This window comes from Geospiza fortis, unplaced genomic scaffold, assembly GCF_000277835.1.
Source record: "Geospiza fortis unplaced genomic scaffold, GeoFor_1.0 scaffold95, whole genome shotgun sequence".
NCBI classification, from domain to species: domain Eukaryota; kingdom Metazoa; phylum Chordata; class Aves; order Passeriformes; family Thraupidae; genus Geospiza; species Geospiza fortis.
Window position 1 is genome coordinate 1,328,079 of NW_005054333.1, and position 17,129 is coordinate 1,345,207.

The 17,129-nt window shown below is 36.3% G+C and overlaps 1 protein-coding gene across 1 annotated transcript in view; it reads right to left on the reverse strand.

Annotated features, from left to right (window-relative positions):
• PLCL2 (phospholipase C like 2) overlaps positions 1-17,129 on the reverse strand; it is a 98,469-nt gene that overhangs the window by 4,213 nt on the left and 77,127 nt on the right. The window contains exon 5 of the mRNA XM_005421717.3: positions 5,617-5,726. Within this exon, the coding sequence (XP_005421774.1) occupies positions 5,617-5,726 (110 nt within the window). The remainder of the gene's footprint in view (positions 1-5,616; positions 5,727-17,129) is intronic.

The window sequence follows — 17,129 nt, forward strand, 5'->3', positions numbered from 1 at the left end:
ACAATTCCAAAAAGGGAAGATGAACTTCGAAGACAAAAGAGGATCTAGGATAAAGCCTGGATTATTGCAGACAAGGTGTTCAGACTAAATACATTTGACCAAGTGGTAGCATGTTCAGACCAGGGTGAAATAGAAAAATGCATCAGTGCTCATTACTCTCTTCTCCAGGGCTCAGAATTTATTTCTGAATGCCATTGAACTCAGAAAAATGTTTGTGAAACCAATATTGTTGCCATTATCTGCTGGTATGTCTTGATCTCAAGATAAAACACGAGCCAACCACTACTACCAAAAATGCCATGAGCTCAAGTGAGAGAGCTCTGCACACTTCATGTTTAGTGCCTGTTTCTGTTGATATACCATCATGAAGATGATGCTGGGGAAATGAAACAGCACCTCAAAGATTCAAGCTGTAGTCACAGGGAACACCATTGAAAAGTAATAAACGCATCAGAAAGGCGGAAAATTTTAAAAGTCATCCAGATCTGGAAAAAACTGCCCTCACACTCTCAATTAAACAATCACGAAGACTTTCTTTCTAGTTAGGTATCAAATGTCTCTTCTGCAAGGACTCTCAAGGTTCAGTTTAAATTCTTTTTATTTTATGCATCCTGATTTTCACAGTAGGTGCTGTTGACTTAATAGCAAAGTCAGATGACTGCAAGCTGGAACATGGGAATCTCTCAGATCTGTGGACTACTCAGGGGTCTTTCACATTCTTAGCAGACCCAAATGACCGCAGCAACTTGCTCTGATAAAATGCATATTGTAAAGTCAATACAAGAGATCTATAAAGAGCCCAACCTTTAGGCAAGCAGATTTATCTTAAGGGAGTCCCAGAAAACCCACATTTCAAGAAATAAGATGGTTTGCACAAAGAACTCGATGCTGGGATCTGAAGCAGTTGTAGAAGCAAACCAGTGTGTTTCTTGCTGTGTGGAAGGGCTGTCTTCACCAGGCTTTCATCTCAGATTAAGTCAAAATGTAAATTAATTTAGTCCTTAGTGGTGTCTGGCAAGCACACCAAAAAACTTGAATTGACTTCCAGCACTGTGGTTAACAGGCAGCTTGTGGTAATTCCCAACTGGGAGCAGGATGGATCTGGGCCTTGCAGAACACTGGGAAAGCGCTCTCCTCACAGCAGCACACAGCAACCACTGCTCCCTTTCCTTCACCATGGTTAAAATTCACTTACAGAACTGAGCACTGTGTAACTTAAATATTTCATGTTTACAAGCTTCAGAAAAAGTTGTTTTCTAGGCAGATGCAAAAAAAGACCTTAAAGAAGTCAAAGAACAAAACTGATACTCATTCAAAAGCTTTTAGTAAACAACAGCAATAAAGAATATGGATTAATTTGGAAGCCCAATTCAGAACCCTTTAAACCTCTCTGGCCCAATATGCCCATGTCATCTACTCTGGTTTATTTTTTCTTAAATCAATGTTAAAAACATTCTGTTTGTTTTGAAACTTTTGGCTAAGAGGCAGTGTTTTTATATCACAGCTCCATAACAGTAACTGAAAACATACCCAAAATGGTTCCTATCAGTTCTTGTACACCCAAAATGAGCTACCATTTCAGACTCAGTCAGATATAGAATCAACTAGAATGCCTCAGCACAGCTACCTTCATAAGCTGTTATGTATTCACTCATGATATTTGATTAACTGGTTCTTGAACCTGAAAGTAAAATTGTACAGGTGACATTTAAAATAACTGCATGAGCACCCTTTCCCCAAAAAATCCCAAGAAACTCTATCATTAATGACTGGTCTTTAGCTCAGCTTCTGGAACCCGAAGCTCCTATCAGGAAATGTAAGAAGCCACTATCCCTTTCTCAAAGTGCTCCTCAGAGTACAACAGACCATTGCTTTGAGCTCCACAGAGTACAACAAAACATTGCTTTGAGCAACCTGGTGGAGCGGGATGTGTCCCTGCCAATGGCAGCGGGGTTGAAACTGGTGATCTTTAAGGTTCTTCCCAACCCCAGTCATTCTATTATTCTGTGACACATTACAATGTTCCACGCCCAGCTGACATGCTCTGAGTGAAGTTTTGGAATCAGGACAAAAGGCCTTAACTTCCTAACTTCTAAATAAGGGATTAATTAGGAGACAAAATCCCATCAGTCCAGCAACATCAAGACAGTAGTAGCTTCAGATATTTAAATTTAACTGGGATGTCTTCTGAGGACCTACAGGACCAGGCAGCAACTATCAGAGGCTTTATGAATGCTCTGTGGCTGCTGGAATTCACGTGGAGATTTGGTTGAAAAAGTTCAGATTATTTAAAAAGAAGTAAGAAGCTGCAGTCCTGTAAGTGCCTTGAATGTTCCATTTATAAATACATTTTTTAAACACTGTAGGTGCAGAACAAATGCTATTACAGAGATAACAGATGCCATGGACTACATGCCTTGCAAGAGAAAGTAATTAATATCATATAATGTGACATGCCTAAAAGCTCATAGCCAACAAGAAACACCTAATAAATGCTGAAGTTAGGAGTCCCACCTTCATTCCAAATATTTCCATTGACCTCTCCCTTTGTCTTTAGAACAAAGCTCTTTAGCTCTTCATTGCCAAGACTAATTTACAGTTGCTGCTATGTTCTTCCTATGGGCATCTCAAATTCTGAGCCTTATAGAGGGTTTTTCTCCAAGTTTTTCTATGCCAGACAAGTCCATAAATTTTTACAATAGGTTGTAGGAGTCTGCTGCAACAGCACTTAAGAGTGTTTTTCCTTCTTCAACAGTGTACTTTTGGCAGAAAATGTGATTACCTATGTTTAGAAAATATGAATTCTATCAGCCTGAGTAGTAACAATAAATAAATTACTAGCAAATAATGTCTATTTGAAAAAGATGAATATTCTAGCAGTTTACAATCTCTGAATCAGACAACAGACCAAATTTACTCCAAATGATGTGAAGTTAAATATCTCAGTGTACATATATAGGGTGAATAAGAATGGGCATGTGTGCATATACACATACACAAATTGGATTGAAGTATTTCAGCTGAATTTAAACATACTATACTACTAATAAATTTTGCCACATGGCTTCAAATTAAGAAAAATTAAATCCTTTAAAGCAGTAACTGTAATGCATGTGCACGCAAAACACGTAGAGATACTTAATAACTGCATCAAATGTTCTAAATAAAGTTTCCCTAGAATTAAGCTGTCAATTTTGCTATTTTATCAAACTTTCCATTGCATCAACTGCAGTCAAAATGTCCCAACTGAAAGAGAACAATCAATATGTATCTTGAGGGGAAAATGCAGCTTGATTAGTTTGGAAAACACATTAACCACACCATGTGAGCATGCCATGAGTCCTCTGTGCAGGAGCTGAGGATGGCACTCATGTAGGATGATTTAGTAAGGCTGTTCAGAGCCCCACAATAACTCCTATATCATACCTACGAGTCCACATCTTTATTGTGTATTTCCACGTTCATTTTTGTACTATTTGAGAAGGAAGTTAATTTGAAGGAAGAGAATTCAACACATAAAAGAAATCCTTAAAGTGGTTCAGATTGTTGCTCTTCTGCTCAATTTCTACTCTAATGTGGATGTTCACTTTTCATCCCTGTTCTCTCATAGTTTTTTGAGAACTGGGAACATGGCAATGGAAAGACAGTGAGATGGAAATTATGATTGCAGATCTTTTTCTCCAGACAGGAAATGTGTCTTAGAAACTGTTTTAACTTCTGTTTAATTATATGATACGAAAGTATGGTTATAGCCCACAGTTAAAGAGTTTGGAGTGGAAAACCTCAGTGTATCACTTCAAACAAATCTCACTTTTAACTATCTGTATATCTAAATGTGAGCAACAGCACTTAGCAGATGCCTGAACTGCAGTACCTGTAAAATAATTTTAAAGATGTACTGTAATGCCTCCTGTTAAAGTTTCAACAACAGGCTGATTAAAATCTCACCATTTTTTTTAACTGAAGTATTAATTATTGCACCTTCCAAAAGAAAGGATCTTAATCTCTGACTGGAAAAATACCACCCAATCAATGTTGAAGAGATTTGCTCAATAGTCTCTTCAAAAGGAAAGCCTTCTAACTTCATTGCTATGTTATAATCTTAAGGACATGTACACAAGCCCTTCAGTGCTCCTCGGAGCCAGACCTGCCATGTGGCTCCTCCAATTCCTGGCGAACACAGGAATCACGACTTCACATTTCAGTCACTCACCAACTGCAAACCTCCCCCCCACCAACCCTTATGTTCAGAATGTAAAGCAGAGATGAAGCAAAGGTACTGCTGTTTCAGGAAGCATTAAAATAGATTTGCCTATCCAAGCTGGTATCTGACACCTTTGACAGAAAAAAAGGGATAGGAATTTATTTCTTTGACATTCACCCAAAGCCACTGAACTAACTCTTCTCTATCCTCTTGGAAGCATAGGACTGATACATTACACATCCCATACACTGTCTTCAGGAAACTCTGTTCTGATACAGGAAATGTGATATTCTGGTCCTTTACCTATAAGCAGAACCTGCATGCATATTTTTAGAATGCATTAACTGTACATGCTGTAGCAAATTCCACCACTTTTTGATTCTCCTCCAGATTTGTGCAGTATAACACAAGAGGGATTGGAGCACCAAGTGACCTCATGAAAAGCTTAACAGTTCAAACCAGCATGGAAAGCTGGAGAAATAAATATGCATTACTGCTTTTCTGTCATAGTTCACTGTAAGAAGAGGCGGTATGAAACCGTATTTTCAAGAAGAACTAAAAATAAAAACTAGGTGGGAGAAAATAATTTTCTTTATAATTAAAACAGACTTTATAGTTTAATGTAGTGAAGAAGTATTTGATTGAGTGGGAGAAAAGAACTCATTAGTGGATGTAAACACCAAACTTGAATAATTTGAACTAGAGTCAAGGGAATAAATTAAGGGAGGCAGTTTTGCTATCTCTACACATTTTGATATACTCTGCTGAGATCAAAGATCACCGATAGGAAACCTGAACTGCTCCACATTCTAGTTTCCTGAGGGTCTCTGGCTGAAAGCTTTTCTTATACTTCACCATTTAGTCTTTTGTCAAAATGTAAGCAAATGTGCTCAACAAAATGTAAAGAGAGTCTCCAGCTCATACACTCAATTTATCCCAGCCTGGATTATGAACACAATTTGCTTCTACCATTAACCACCATTCATCATCGACTGCAGCAGTAACAGCTTCCCTTTTGTTTTTCAGTAACTGCATTAACCTTAACACTTATTCCCCTTCAAATCACAAAACAGGGTTTAAACAATGGCATAGCTGCCTTCCAGCCTGAGCCACTTCGCAGAAGCCAAGAGTCATTGTTTCAGCCAGGTATTTAAGGATTCTGCCAATGTTAAAAGATTACACGAAGAAAATGTCAGACAAACTAAATGAAATAAGCTTCCATAACACTATATGAGAATAAATAGTCGCATTGAGACTCTGCTGTGTTTCAGGTTATATAAACCAAACTGACTATGATTATAGAAGTGAATAAAGCCAGTTGAACTGTGACAGAGAGTAATGACCAGTAACAATATCAGAATGACAGTTTTGAACAGAAAAATACAGTAACTAACCAAAGGAAGACACATTACCTTTAAAATTGTAATGTTCCACGTAAAACTTTCTACTGATTTTTGCAGTTTTCTTTCTTTTAGGCCTTCTCTTGCTCCTATATTGTGCAGGTTTTCATGAAACTCCATTGCTGTAGAGAATGAAAGAGGGAGAAATATAGTATCTATTTTAGTGCATTTTTGTGATCATAGAGATAGCAACTTGAAACTAATAAGGCAAAAAGACAGTGAAAAAGGTTCAGAAATTTTATTCTTCAATCACAAATCTATCTGATGTAGTAAGATTCAATGTTGTACAACATGCCAATATATACAAATCTGTCTAAGTCAAAATCCACAGAAGCACCTGTTAGGTCATTGCTCTGCCAAAGATGGAACCCAGCAATTATTTCCCATAGAAATATGATCTCTAAGCACAACTGAATGTGTTGTACCACATGTAAAAACCTTTTTGTAGTTGCTATAGGATGGAAACAGTAATTTCATTAACTACTCTAGCCCAATAAATTTATTTTGTGCCTTGCTCTTTTATGCATTTATATCACAGTTGTCCAGCTTACAATTTATATGGCAGAGTCTGCCCAGAAAATAAGCACTTTACCTTATCCCTGAGAATAAAGGAGTAACTGTGAAGGAGGAATGCCAAGTGAACTTGCCAATGAATGCCTACAATATTTTACCGCACCATGTAAACTACTGTATCCACAAAACCCATATCTGACAAACTCCAAATCTAAAATTTTTGGTAAAATTTAGATTAGCTTGATCTAAGCACTGAGCAGACCAAACAAAGTTTTGTTAACCCTGCACAGATAGCAGAAACATAATTTCCTTTCCATGCTGCTGTTACAAGCCATATAAAAATAAGCTTTAAACTGTTTCCTTCACACAGGAGAAGTCAAATGTCCTTCCATGGGTAAAGAGAGCAACTAACATGGATTACAGCTGCTCTCCTATGGAGGTCATAGCTCAGTTGTGCTCTCAGGATCTCCATCTAATAATGTACAGGGTATTTTGAGGTCAAAAGTTGGCAAGTGGTTGCCTCCGAACATAATAGTTAAAGCACAAATTATACTTTTAACTATGTTATTTGCCCAGTGAGTGTATGTACTTCAAAATTTACATGTACTTTATTACTATGAATAAGCACATAAACTTGGGTTGGCTTGTCAATCTGAGAGAAGACTGACTTTTAAGGACATTATCTCTTCTTCATAATCTCTTTATCCTACACTCATGTCTCATTAAAAAAAAGAGAGATGACTGAATGTTTTCATTGTACACTCCCATACCTTACTCCCACATACACACACACACACATTTTAAAAGGTATTCACAGATTCATTTGAAAGGCAAAATTGTTCTCTCTACCTTTTCTTACTATTTTAAATTTTGCTACAAGAAAAATAAATGGCAAATATTTTCCCTGAATTAACATAGTGTATCATTTTTATTTCAATCACTTCTCTATAGCTCTGCCTCTGCTGTCTCAAATATAATGTTCTTCTTATATTTCCCCAAAACAGGTTCCTAAACAGGTGAGAAATTAAAGTTCATAAACCCATCATTGTTCTAAGTATCCATTTCCCATTCATATCAACCAAAACAATAAATTCCCAATATGATTATGAAAAGATTGTACACAGATCCCTATTTACAATATTACATTTCTAGAGCCATCACAACAGTACAGATTTTCTGATCTGTACAATGAATTCTGAGACATACTGGCAAACTTTTGAAGTTCTGCACCTCATTTCCATCTTAATAATTATTGCTTTTTAAGTCAGTGGACAGCAGCAATCGATAATAACTTGAACTAAAGAAGAAAGATATTAAGAAATAATGCTGTAGCATTATTCTTAATATCAGAAAGATATTAAGAATAATGCTGACCACCTGCATGTTAAAAGTGGAATTGGTGCTTTGTAGATTTCAGATTATTTTGATGTATACAAAGTTCCCGATATCACAGATGTGGACACAATGGTGACTGTGTATTCTGCCAGCCAGAAAAGCTCCTTTATGTTCACCAACAACCTTCTGTGGTGATGCTCTTCCCAGTCTACACTCATGCTATGATACATTTCTGCCCTGCCAAAGCCATTCTACCCCAGCTAAGTACACTTGGAAGTTGGTAGGAACATCTCATCACCCTTCTTCAGAAAATGAAGCAGTCAGATCATCCCAACAGGGCACACACATGTAAACCCCCAGCTGACAGGTGCCTCCTGCTTAAACACCACTAATATTGATACTGATACTGATAGGGGCATCCTCAACATCTCTCACAGACTGGCCAACTCCTCATCATCATGCTACACTAAACCTAAACACACAAGCAGGAACGAGCAGATTTGAATTTTATTTCTGCTTCCATTACTAGCTCTTGCCTGATTAATTGAAACAAATTATTTCATCTCTTTGTCTCAGTTTTTCCATCTGCTGAAAGGAATGAATTGTATTTACTACACAATATATGGACAATTAAATTTTAGAGCATGAATGCAGCACAACATTTAACTGTTGACTATGCCTCTCTTGGCATTCATCTTGTATGTTCTCACTTGGTTTTCTTGCACTTTGCCTTGGAATTATTTCATGCTTTAACTATGGCAAAGAAATAACACAAGTGTTAAATTCCAAAATTAAACATATTACAAGACAACATAAAAAGGAAAAAAGAGGAAAGACATTCTCATTTACAGCTAAATTAATAAAATAATTTACATGTCCGTATAAACCCATGTAAACATGCCTTTAGGATATGCTTACAAAGAAAACTCAAGGTTAAATTACTTTTTTATATAAACAATTTTCTGTCTCCTTGCAAATAAAAATTCAGCTCTCACTCTCATTAAGATATAATAAACAAAGTCACTTTTATGAGACTTAATTACTTCTAGATTTATTAGTCAATTAGTAATTTTGAACTGCCTGAGAGCTCTTGAATGATAACAGGCATACCATTAACCTGATGTATCACCCATTATATTTTTGCATATACCACCTCAATCAAAGAAAGCACAAGTTAGTCATATTTTCCATTTATTGTGGCAGATGTTAAGGAAGATATAATTCACAACTTTCTGAGTGACCACAAAGAATACATAGGATGTGTGCTCTTCTGTTTGGATGGTATTTTCTGTGTTTTAATTTTTGCCCACAGCACAAACGTATTTATCTACAATGAAATTATTACTGATTGTTGCCTTGAGCCAGAAAGCTCAAATCTAAAAATCTCTTTTGACTGGAAACTCTTTACTAAAATCCTTATTTGCATAGAATCACTGAGGTAAGGCAGCTCTGGACCAACCCCATTGCTCAAAACGAGGATCAGAGAGAATAGGTGGCCCAGGACTGTGCTGAGGTGGCTGCTCAATATCACCAAGGATGTCCCCCCTTTTGTGGGATTGAAGTGAGGCTGGCTGGCTTAGTCCTACTTTCTAGCTTTCTTTAACTTGTTTGCCTACTGCTTGTAACAGTGTGATGAAGTTTCAAACATCATTATTTGGTTCCCTTCTGAGTTTCTGCATGGGGGTACTAAGGGCTCTTAGTTTGCATAACCTGCATTAAGAACGCTGGTCATCGCGGCATAAGTAAGGGTGAGCTGACAGAAGCCATACAAGTTCCTAAGCATTTGCAAAATGAAAATGGATTCAAGTATTTCACATTAAAAAGAGCAGCTTTCAGCTTTCCAGTAAAACACTCAACCCAACTATTGCAAGGCATGTAAATACACTGTAATATATGTAACAAAACAGCAATAGCATGAGACAACAGCAGGTTTGTACAGTGAACAAAATACTGCTGACAAATTTTCCTAATCATAACCAGAGATTTCACAGCATATTCTTCTCCTCTGCAGTACACTTGCTTATTCTAAAGCATTCTCATAAGGAATCCTTCAGTATTTCCAAATAATATTTTCCCCATCGGTGCTGAATCTCTTTCTGATTCCCCAGTGAATGCTGGTTAGCTTGAATTTCATGATTGTCTCAGCTTTTCCCTCTCTCTCAGATCTGTTTCCACAGCGCTGGAATGCATTAGATGGCTTTAACACTTCTTCATTCCTCCAGGAATACCTTACGTTCAAGATGCTACTCTGAAATTTTACGCACAATCCTCTTCCATTTTCAATAACTTAAATGGCATGAAGAAAAGAGAAACACTATAAGGCTACTCAATGCAGTAGGAACCATGTATCATTGAGGAGACAAACAAAAATTTGCTTGGTAAGTCTTGCAAAAAGAAAACCAAAAGAGGAGCAATTGCTGTCTAGATACTCTAGACCAGTCAGGTAAGACCTCGGACCTCAAAAGATCACTGCAGGTAAAGGACAATATTAGGATGGACGTCCACCAGCAAAATCAGAACATAAGTAAAATTTATTACCATTGTAGATGTGGGTCTGTGATCAGTTTTAAAATGAGAAAATTATGCAGATCAAAAACTCATATTCATTTTAAAATACAGCTTGACACAATCCATTTTCAAGAGGTGCACTGGGAAGCAGACTTAAGAACCCTACAGCCCTGTGTTTCCTCAACCAGCTGCAGGATGACCTACAGAGTTAGGATGTCAAACCTGCATTAACTTATACTTGCCATAATCTAATGGAACATTCATGTTTATAATCTCAACAAGGACTAAATGATAGTAGAGAGAGCAATCTGTCTTATTCCTATGACATACTTTAATAACAAGTTTTCCTAAATAAAGCATACAAAGCAATATAATTGTCTTGACAGGATGATAATTTTGAGTCATCCCCTGTCAGAATAGCTTCCAGACTGGACTTCAGCTTTGCTTTATGTTCTGGATTCTTAGTGTTTAATTTTTCACAAATATGTTCAGTAGATACAAAACCAATCACAACTTACAACACTCATATGAGCTTAAAATATGAGTTATTGTTCTCCTGATGCTTGAAATGCTACAAGAACAAAGATGCCCTGCATATTGTTGTAATCCCAACATTGTATTTTCATCAAAAAATATTACCTGGTGATATACCTCAAAAGCAACATTTCTGATACTAATAAAAGACACTCATCTTCAACTGTATTTAGCTTGGAAAATAGTTTCTTCGTTTCTTTAAAATGAAGCTACTTCATATAAAATTTATTGTCTTTAATTACTAACTAGAAATGACACCTGTTGGAAGCTGGTTAGCAATTCCTCCCACTACTGGGCTCTCACTACAGTTCCAAGGCACCATATTTAAGATATTAATTAAAAGGTGCTATATAAAGCAGCATAAGTGATTCTGCTATTTTTAAACTAGTTAAGAAGCATATATTAAAAAGGAAAGTGGCCTTAGGTCACTGAGCTGCATGTAGTTATGGTTTTACATACAATATATGTATATTTGTTTGAACTGTCTGATAATAATTACACATTTATTAGAATCAAGATGTGAAAAGAAACTGAAACATGGAAAACTGGAGTTCATACCTGTATGGTACAAGTACAGGAACATCTGGAACTCTGAGATTTGTTTGCTTTTGTAAGAGCTCCTATCACAAAGTCCTGGCATATCAAAAAGCTCTGGCATACAATCTCAGTTTATAGCAAAAAAATTCACACCTTTTCTTTAACTGAGAACCAAGATACTAATTTTTCAAGGATTCTTTAGCAAAACAGCCAGCACAACACTTGCTTAGCTGTATTTCTAAAGCCAAAGCTTCCCCTGACATGCTCATTTGTTTTCTTTGATGAAAGCTTTCTTGCCAAGAGATGATTTACAACCTAGCTGAGACATGACTACACAGCAGGTGGGCTCCTCCTGCTATGTTTTTTCTCTGAACAAAGAACTTTATCAGTGAAACAGCACAGTGATGAAACTCTGGCAACAAATGCATATACTGAGTATGCCTAACATGAAACGAGTAACAAACAAAATTTGACTATGTCCATATGAAATAAACACTGGTAATACTCCAGGTATGAAGCACTTAAATTCAGTCAAGCAAAATATAGTTTATTTCATTTCTGGTAGAGCTCTTTGATTTAAAATCAAATTAAATACTTTTCAAAATAGTTATAAATACAAAATAAAAATAAATAAACATTAATTTTTTTTAAATGTAAAGAAAATACCTCACAGCTTTTGATTACGTTACCACACCTTGCAGGTCTACCACTATGCAGATTCAACTGAAACACTTACAAAGATGCACACACAGATTTCTTCTGTACAAGAATAAAAATCCAAGAAAACAGTTTATATATTCAAATATTTCTTCCTCCACTGTGTAGGTTAAACGGTAATAAAGGAAATGAAAAATTCTAGGAAAGTATTTAGGCCGTAAGTATTCATTTCCACATATAAATATTTAATTTGCTTATACAGCTGCTACTCTTCGCCACATCTTTGAAAGCGACAGCTTTAATTTTTTACAGCATTAAATATGTTTCTTAATATTTTTATTTTAGATTACATTCCTTAAACAGTCAGCTATTTCAGCCTCACAAACAATTTCCTCTCAAAATTAATTTTATCAGAAAGAGAGGTTGGGAAAAGAGTCTGGCTACCAGACCATATCAACAATAAATCAAATCCATCATGTTAGAGAAGGAGTAGAAGTCACCATACTTATAAATTGTCATATATTTTGCTTACAAAACACTCTTCACACAAAGATTTAAAATGAACCTTCATAAACTAATGCTTAGCGTATCTCTGTATTTTTAAAAGTCATTACTAACTGCAAAAATGGAGTTTTAGCAGGAGCAAAGATTAGATGCTGAAGTACTTCCAAACACTTTGTTGCCACTGAAGACACTGAAAAAATGCTACGCCATAACTGGAGAATCACAATTTCTTGGCAGATTCAAAGAATATTTTGCTGAGACTTAAGATGCTCAAGGAATTAATTATTTGCATTCAATATATTCAGATAATTACTTAACAAAAGAATACAATACCTTATTTAGTTGTTAGGCATTTTTTAATTACTTCAACCTCTTTGGCACTGTGCACTATCTCTGTAGCAAGTGGAAATGTTCCTCAGACACAGACAGACACATAGGTACTGCCTCTACTTAGGTGGCTAAAGGTGGCCACTGTTTTGGTGCCCAGTGCCCTATTATTCTTGAAAAACAGTAAAGACAAATTCCATACTTAAGAGAACTTTCTTATTCCAACATCCCAAACAACAATGGCATCACAGCCTGCCAAGCACCATCCTTCCTTTTAAATTAGTATTTAGTCTTCCAGTCCAGACTCACACAATCCCATGTGCAATCACAATAATTCAGTTCTCCATGTAAGAGACTTTCTTGAATGCTGGAGAGCCACTGAGGACTTAAAATGCTCACTTAAGAATTCTTAAATTCCTTAAGAAACACCATCAGAAGAGATTCAAAGCACTTGCAGTACTAAGCTTACACTGTTATGAAGCTGAAAAGAGGAAATGTGTAACATCTATGCTACGACTTTGTTACTTCCAAGGGTTAAACAACGAGCTCCACCCTTCCAAACACTTTCAAGAACAATCCTATGTAAAATTACCCTTCTAGATACCAAAATCAACAAAAAGAAACTGACAAAACTCATAAAACCCACATCAACAATTTTTCTGTTCCTCCAAAACAACGCTTTTACAAAATTCACAGAGAAACAGACCTTGACATAATAAAACAGTTGTTCTGGAAAACTGACTCATAGTGTTCCACCCCCAATGCACCGAAAACTTTATTCCACAAATACACTCCTCTGTGAAGAGAGACTAGATTTCTGAATGGGGGTCAAGTTCAGCCACTACATGTATGAGAATGAATTAAGACTGTCAATAAAGGGCATAAACGCAAGAGAGATACAAAGGAGAGGATTTTTTTTCCACAGACTGCTGTTTCCTTGTTTATCAGTCTTGATACTCAAGAGAGACCCATGAGATTTTATCGAAAAGTTTCTGATTTTATTGAATGTTAGAATGCAGACTTAATAAAGATACTGATTTATGGTACACTGTAATTTTTCCCAGTGTTCAGATCTGGCTGAGCATACATTGTTTCACTGACAATAGTCATCAATCTCTTACACTTCCACAGAAATCTAACTTCTTTCTTTTCTGGCATTACATTAACAGGAGGGGAAAAAAAGGCTTCATGTGAAGGCGTAAACTCAAGAGAGTAATGCAAAAGTCTGTGCTGGTCAAGTATTTGCCCTAGTACCAATGAGTGAGGTCACTAAGAAGTATACAACATGCCTCCTAGGCATCATCCACCCATTTGCAAAATATATCAGATTCACAAAAAACCCAATACCATCCAAGGGAGCTATGTATGAGAAGTAATACAGGAAAAATGTGGTGTATGACTGGTGTGAATAACTATGGTGACAAACATGTGAGCGTAAAGAAAAATGACTCATCACCTATTCACTAATACTATTTAAGTGCAATACTATTTGATCTAAGTGCAATTCTTCACTTCCCCTCCTCCCCAGTAGAACGTGGTTTCCAGAATATTCAAGGCACAGGAGAAGAACAGGTTTACAGAGCCAGGGAGTACAAGCAATGACGGTATAATCTGAGCTGCTGCGAACTGTACCTGGAGAGAGAGGCTTAGTGGAGTTATTTGAGGAGGAATGAAAAACAGGAAGAAAAAAATGCATAAAAAAAGAAGTAGACAGGACAAAGAGCAAGCAAGGAAAAAAGCAGGTAAAAATGATAGACAATACAGAAAATTTAGAAACATAAATAAAGGTAATAACTTGAATACACCCTTTGTTTTCTTAACTATAAAGCCTATTGTGCTAATAAACATTGAAAACTATGTTGTGACAAGTGTAGAGAAAGGACTCAAAACAATCTGATAAATGGCTTATTAAAAAATGAGAACATAGAGAAAACAAGGAAGAGCAGGTATCTCGAAAGCATGCAGACTGGCGCTGAGAGGGGTGTCCAAGCATTGTCTTAGCCATAGCAGGTGACGTTGGAGCTTACATGGTGGTGATAAATATTATAGATGGCTTTCTTTTGACAGTGAATCTCATGAAAAATACGATAATGGATCCAATTCTAAGATGTAACTTGAAGATCAGCATGTCCTACTGATGGCAGTCAAAAAAAATGAAATATTTTCAATGATAATAGACAGAGCAGCATTCCTTCACTCCCTAGTTACAAAACAGTAGTTTAAGGGCAATGGCTTCTAATCAAGAGCCAAGACCTGCTGATGAGAGGCAGTATTTCAGAAGACATGGATTAACATGTTCTGCTGAACTCCACAGTACCCAAACCATAAAAAACATAAATTCTCTTTCAAGTCAGGGATAACTGCAGAAATATTGGGAACCTAGTCATTCCTTTCACATTATAAATAAAAACTCAATTGCCCACCTATATACCAAGTCAAAAGTGCTCCTCAATAGTTAAGCATATAAATTTCTTTTGCTCTGTTAGTGGATTATCTAATCTGCCAGAATATTACATTTCCTTACATGTTTTGTTTTGGTGAACCTGAGCCAAAAACCAACTTAGAATATAAATAACCTGAACAAACAGTAAGGGAAAAAAGCTCAACAGCTCAGTGGAAGTGTCATTTTGCTGGAAAGCTTAAGTAGAAACAGTGGGGAAGTACGTTTTCCAACTATTTGAACAAAATTGATTTTATTCATTTAGTTTTCAACTACCAGAAGCATTTGAAGTGTTTGTATGGCTATCATCCTAGTATTTTTCTGCATGCAGCTCAGATTAACCATTTTCCAACAAACACTGTGTACTGTGTTTATCTTTAATGGCATCCAGAATGGCTGGATACTTCCTTTCCTGAAACCATATCTTGCTTTGAAGTACATGTTAGAAAATATACTCCTTGTATGTCATTCATTACTTGCATTATTAAATAAAGTCAGTCACTGTATGGATGGGATAAATAAGACAGACTCTGCTCCAACAACTCAGAATCAAAGTATGAGGAAGAAAGAGAACAGATGGATACAGGAAGAGTGGGGAGTACAATGAAAACTATTTTGGTGTAGGTGGTAGGAGGACATGTGTCAATCTAGCTGTATTTGTGGGATAATTTTAAAAACAAATTCAAAGGAAGTAGCCTGGTAGGTGTTTACAGAGAGCCTGTGGGACAACACGACAAGGACTGAAAATCCAGCAGGCACTGGAAACTCTTGCTACCAAATGAGCAAACACAAGAAAAGTGAAAGCAGCTCAGTCCTGACGCACAGTGAGGAAAAAAACCTAAAAATCCATCCAGGGACAGACATCATCAAAACCACAGCCAGGAAAATGACGTGCATAAGGCAAAACTAGGATGGTCAAATGGAGAGAAAGAATAGTGTAGCTGAGAGCCCAGAAAATAAGAATCTGAAAAAGAATTCTGGCTGCACAGATGCCTAGGGAAGGCTTTGCCTATAAAGAAAACATATGGAAAGAAATATGTATGTTTTTTATAAATCTCAATTCTTAAAAATGAATTCATCCTCAGTTTGAGCAAACAGTGCTGAAATACACATTTATGCATCATATTAACAGTAAACTGACACTGCTAGAACTCTATACAATAACTTCATTTTCTGATCTAATTCAGAAACCTCAGAGACCATTCCTCGCAGGTATTGTCAAGGCAACATTTTCCTCAACACACATAAATTTACCCTTACTGATTTTATATTTCCCAAGATTATAGAATCATAGAATGGTTTGAAGTTCGAAGGGACCTTAAAGATCATCTACATCCAAACCCTCTGCCAGGTGAAGGAACACCTTCCATCACACCAGGTTACTCAAAAATACTCCAGTCATATCTGCCTTTAATTAAGTTCAATCGTTCTTTGTCACCAGCAAGCTGTGTTTAGCAATTATCGCTCCCCGTAATTTAATGAATATTTGGAATATTCTTCTGAGCTTCCAGTGCTGAACACCAAAATGAATTCCTAAGTCGTGGTTCTCTCATTTAACCAGGGATGAGCTCAGACAGTATTTGAATTATAAAGCAAAAAATGCAATAGAAGATTCAAAAGAGGAGTTCAGGAATTATGTGATTTGAGTACAAAGGAGGCTATAAATGAGGTAGTGTGACCTGGACATTCAAATTCTTTACTCTAGCAAAAATAGGAGCATTTTAGGACTCTAAGTGATTCAAAGAATGGATCAGATTATCTTCAAATTCCCTTTGGCACCTAGATTCTATTTTCTTGTAGCATCTTTAACTGGCTTAATAGCGACAAAATAAATGGCACTGCAGTCATCTTGAAGTTATGTGGATTTTTTGTAAGTCTGAAAAGAATAAAAGTACACTGGGAAGCAAAGCAATATCATGCACCCATATCTTTTCATTATTCATGTATCTAAAATACTTTCAATAGCTACTTAACTAATAACAATGTGTTGAGCTGAAATTAATATGCTGATATGGACAAAACAGAGAGGTTTTTAATATTATTTAATTTTAAGAACCAAAATGAGGAGAGATGTTTATAGTTAAATGTGCTCAGAGAATATTAATAGCAAAAAACCTGAATTCTGAAAATAGCCATCTCAATAATTGTATCTTTACTTATCCAAAAGGCT